Here is a 5161-nt window from a genome sequence, read left to right as displayed (position 1 = left end):
CCCAGTCTCCTCCTAGTCGCGTCTGCGCAGTGTGTCCCGGTGGTCATGGGCTGGGGTCGCAGAGATGAAGTAGCTCCTCTTCCTCACTGTTGAACTTTTTACCTCGGTTTCTTGCGCAGTCTCTGTAGCCTCCTGGACTCGGGCCGGACCATAGGGTTGGTTTTGACCAGTTTTTAGGGCTGTCTTCCTATTCCATCAGGAAGCGTTCCCTCACAGCTTCCATTAATCAAGGTTTCCATATTGTTCTGCTCTCTGGCCCATCGACTAGGATCTATTATCCTATTCAATCTTAGTTATCTTTTAACTAATGGGCCTCTAGCCCCTAGCCTGATCTCTAAGTCTTCCATCTTTATCTCTAAACTAAGTTATACCTTCATTTCTTGAGTGCCTAATTTCTATATCCTATTTTAATTTCCTAGCTCCTCATCTCAATTCCCCCCTTTTCTAAGACATTAGTAAATTCTTTTGCTACCTTTAATAAACTGACTCCTGATCTAACACTTTAGAAGTACTTGTTTGATTCCAGCCTATGCCTAAGCTGATTCTTTTTCCATGTGACATAAGCATCTCCAGTGTTCTGGCAGCACCAAAAAAACATTTGATTAAAATACAAGTTAATAGTCCTAAAATCAACAGTGTCACTACCAGAACAAAAAGCTGGTTTAACCATGCAAAATTAGGTAGCCATGAAGTCAATTTTTCCCAAAGATTTGTGAAACCCCAGGACGTATCATCTTGTGCTATTAAATGAAATAGTTTTGAAGCTTCCCAAATCCTATGCACATCTGTCTCAATTTGGGCCTCACAATTTACAAAGGCACAGCAGCTTTGATTAATTACTGTACAGACCCCTCCTTCTTTAGCCATTAATAGATCCAAAGCCATGCGATTTTGTATAGTTACTTCTGCTAATGAATTAATCTCCTTTTGTAAATTGACAATGGCATCAGCAGTAGCGTTAGCCAAGATTTCAACAGTGGCAGAGATATTTACTATGGCTTTTTCTAATTCGCTTACTCCTAGCATAGGGATGAGCCATCTTACAAAGCTATGAAATCCGGTTCCTCTAATTACCAGGGGGTTCTCAACCTCTCTTTTCTGTTTAACCTGGTACCACAGGGTCCCTGAGACACCTTGCAGATTCCTAATGGGGTATGAGATAGGCAATAATATACCTGTTGTACATTCTCCCCACCAATTTTGAGGTAAACGCTTCCTGGCCTTTCCATTTGCACATAAGTACCACCAACCTGGCGGTAAACTGCACCTTTTCTCACTGGGACCGTGCTTCCACTCAGCGGTATCATGGCATTTGCCTGGGAATTTCCCCCATCCCGTGTAGCTGGTCATCCTTATTGACCCTCTGGGGTACGTATTATTGCAAGTTTGATAAGCCCCCTTTTTTGTGCCTAAGAACCGGACCGAATTACTTCCCCTGTTTCGCATCATTATCGGCTGTCGGAGTGGCCATGTGCTTTTTGCCCACATTTGTTCAATGGCTTTGGATTCATTATACAAGGCATCATTTCGGTCAACTTGATCTAATATCCATTGATATTCTAACTCAATTTTTAAATCTAGTTCATAAAGACAATACCTGTCATAATTGCCATTGGGTGGTCTCCATACTCCCATCAGATCATGAGGGGTGGGTCCCCCTACCCAACCTGTCATATTTGTAAACCGTGGGATGTTAAATTTGGGAATACCTAGAAAAGGAAATTGACCTGATTTGGGTAATTTTGTGCATACCCAACAATCTGACAAATTATTTCCTTGAGCCATCCCATGAAGAAGGCCTACAAAGAAATTCTGATTCCATGCTACCACAACGGCATAGACGTTGACCAAAATTATCGTGAAAAATACAATTTTCCTGGCCAAATTTGTGTAACCTTCCATGGAGATCTATGGGCCTTCTTCACTCTGGTATGATGGATCCAGGTGCTCTGCTCCTTGATCTTAATTGACGTAAAGGAGGTGAGGAGTACTTGGAACGGTCCTTCCCATTGCAGTTCCAGAGTCTTTTCTGCAAGAGACTTAGCATACACATAATCCCCAGGCTGTATATTATGCACAGGTCCATCTAACCCTCTACTTCGGGTTCCAAACACATGTTTTCCAATTTTATTGAGCTGTTTACCCAATGCCACCAGATATGAAGTTATAGTCTCATCCCCTGCCTGCGTGGATATGCCCTTTTGTATGCTATAGGGTCGTCCGTACAGAATTTCAAAAGGACTTAACCCCTCTCTTGTCCTTGGCTTAGTTCGTATGCCCAGAAGGGCCACAGGAAGAGACTGAGGCCAAGCCAAATTAGTCTCCTGTCCAAGTTTCACAATCTGCTGTTTGATTAAATGATTCATCTTTTCTACTTGGCCACTTGACTGGGGATGATACGGGGTATGAAGCTGCCAATCTATACCTAAATGGCGGCTGATTTGTTGTACCACCTTTGAAATGAAATGTGGCCCTCTGTCAGAGGATATTGTTGCTGGAACCCCAAAGCGTGGTATTATTTCTTGTATTAATATTCTGGTCACCTCCCGAGCTTTGACGGTTCTGGTAGGGAACGCTTCCAGCCAGCCTGAAAAGGTATCTGTTAATACCAATAGGTATTGATACCCCCCTTTTCTTGGAAGTTCTGAAAAATCAATCTGCCATTGTTGCCCAGGCCCATTGCCTTTCCCAATTCGGCCCATTTCCAATCTGGGGGTATTTTTAGGATTAGTCTGGAGGCAAAGATCACACTGTTGAGTCACTTGTCTTACTGTAGTATATAAATTTCTAGCTCTAATATCTTTAATTAAGTGTTTATATAGGGCCTCTGCTCCCCAGTGTCCTTTCTTATGTTCCTCCCTTACTAGGGACCATGTTAAAGAAGAGGGAATGACTATCTTTCCTTGTGGGGTGAGGGCCCAACCTTCCTCATTATATGATCCTTCCAGATCTATGATAAGTTTTTGATCTTCTTTAGTATAATTAGGCTTACCCTCTAGGGAAATTCGCCCATCAGGGATTAAAGCTCCTTCTACTTTTACCTCTCCTTTGGCTGCTCGTTTTGCCTCTCTGTCCGCCAGCTCATTTCCCTTCTCCAAATCTGAGTTCACCTTTTGGTGTGCCTTGATGTGTATGATTGCTACTTTTTTAGGAAGCTGGACTGCTTCCAACAGTCTCAGAATTTCCTCTGCATGTCTGATGTTTTTAGTTCAATAGTCCTCTCTCTTTCCAAATTGCTCCATGCGCGTGTACGACTCCAAAGGCGTATTTTGAGTCCGTATAGCTATTCACAGCCTTGCCTTGGGCCAACTCCAAAGCACGGGTCAGGGCAATTATTTCTGCCTTTTGCGCAGAGGTGTTCATGGGCAAATGCCCTGATTCTATTATTTCCTGGCTGGTAGTAATGGCATACCCAGCATGTCTTTTACCACTTAGGACATAGCTGCTTCCATCCGTGAACCAGTTCTCTGTGTTCTCCATAGGGCTGTCTCTCAAGTCCGTGCAGCTCGAATATGTCGCTTCAATGGTCTCTAGACAGTCATGTTGTACTGGTTCTCCTGTGTTCCCACTGAGGAAAGAGTCTGGATTGACAATGTTAGTAACCACAATCTCTACATCATCTTGTTCTACCATTGCAGCCTGATATTTCAAGAATCTTTGTGGGGAAAGCCAATGTCCACCTTTCACCTCCAGCACTGCAGACACTGTATGGGATACTAACACAGTCATTTTCTGGCCCAAGGTGAACTTTCGGGCTTCCTGGATGTTTAATACCACAGCCGCGACTGCTCGCAAGCATCCAGGCCAACCCTTGGCAGTTGTATCCAACTTTTTGGAAAAGTAGGCAACTGCTCGACAATATGGGCCCAGGTCTTGTGCTAATATCCCCAGGGCAATCCCCTGCTTCTCGTGAGAGAAAAGGAAAAATGGCTTACTTATATCTGGGAGTCCTAAGGTCGGAGCCAACATCAGAGCCTTTTTCAGTAGCTCAAAGGCCTGTCTAGTTTCTTTATTCCATTGAAGGTGTTTTTGTTCGGTGGTCGTCAATGCATATAAGGGTTTGACAAGCAGTCCATAATTATAAATCCATAGTCAGCACCACCCAGTCATTCCCAGGAAAGTCCGTAACTCTTTCACTGTTTGTGGCCTCGGGGTCTGACATATTGCTTCTTTTCGAGCTTGTCCTAAAGTTCTTTTTCCAGCACTAATTTCATAACCCAGATAAATCACTTTGCGCTGCATTACTTGGGCCTTTTTCTTAGACACTCGGTATCCCTGAAGCCCCAAAGAATTTAGCAGGCTTACCGTCCAAGTCATGAAAGCGTCTTTTGTCTTGGTGGCAATCAAGATATTATCCACGTATTGTAACAGTTTCCCTTCCTCAGGCGGGGTTGGGGCTTCCCACGACTCGAGGTCTTTCGCGAGTTGATTGCCAAATATAGTAGGGCTGTTTTTAAACCCCTGTGGTAACACCGTCCAAGTCAGCTGGGTTTTACGTCCGCTTTTAGGATTTTCCCATTCGAATGCAAATATTTTCTGTCTGGCTTCGTGGAGAGGGAGGCAAAAGAAAGCATCCTTGAGGTCTAAAACAGTAAACCAGGTTAGTTCAGGTGTCAATACAGTCAATAAAGTGTATGGATTTGTGAAGTGCTAAGGCTTGGACAATAAGCCCAAGCCAGAGTTGACCTATAGATGAATCCTGTACATTTTATAACTGATAACCATTGTGCTATTAGGTATTATACTAAGTTATAGCAAACCAACTGTTCTGATGTAAAAGGTGGGAATACTGAAGCCTGAGCAACAGGCCCTGAACTGAAACTGCTAACTCTGTATGTAGTCATTAGTGAAATATGCATAGAAGATGTAGTTTAAACATCATAAAACATGTCTATCCTGAATGTATCCTTATATTTCTTTATGTGTGGGCAAGATAACAAGGCCACGGAAACAGTTGTCTGGCCTTGTGACCTTGCTCATAAATTAACTAGATAAGCAGGGAAACTCCCTTAGCTTCTCCCTTAAGCCCTGGCCAGGCTCTGGGGGGAACCTAACTGAGATGAAAACCAGATATTTCCGCTTAAAACAAAGGTGTCAGCTATTCTGGCTTACTGATTTTTAGGTATATAAGGCTGGGCCCGCTCACAGCGACTTTGGGAGC

The 5161-nt window shown here is 43.5% G+C and overlaps 1 protein-coding gene across 1 annotated transcript; it reads right to left on the bottom strand.

Annotated features, from left to right (window-relative positions):
• On the bottom strand, positions 1-3808 carry LOC141917821 (endogenous retrovirus group V member 2 Env polyprotein-like). Its single transcript, XM_074811418.1, has one exon. The coding sequence runs from the start codon at positions 1900-1902 to the stop codon at positions 475-477; it is 1428 nt and encodes a 475-aa protein (XP_074667519.1). The 5' UTR covers positions 1903-3808; the 3' UTR covers positions 1-474.
• Positions 3809-5161: the final 1353 nt, after the last annotated feature.

Source organism: Strix aluco, chromosome W, assembly GCF_031877795.1.
Source record: "Strix aluco isolate bStrAlu1 chromosome W, bStrAlu1.hap1, whole genome shotgun sequence".
In the NCBI taxonomy this organism is placed as follows: domain Eukaryota; kingdom Metazoa; phylum Chordata; class Aves; order Strigiformes; family Strigidae; genus Strix; species Strix aluco.
The sequence above is the reverse complement of the archived record's forward strand: the minus strand, read 5'-3'. Positions and strand labels throughout refer to the sequence as shown.

Bases quoted from the DNA above. Each gene is read 5' to 3' on its own strand.
- LOC141917821 (XM_074811418.1), bottom strand. From the start codon at position 1,902: ATGGAAGGTTACACAAATTTGGCCAGGAAAATTGTATTTTTCACGATA.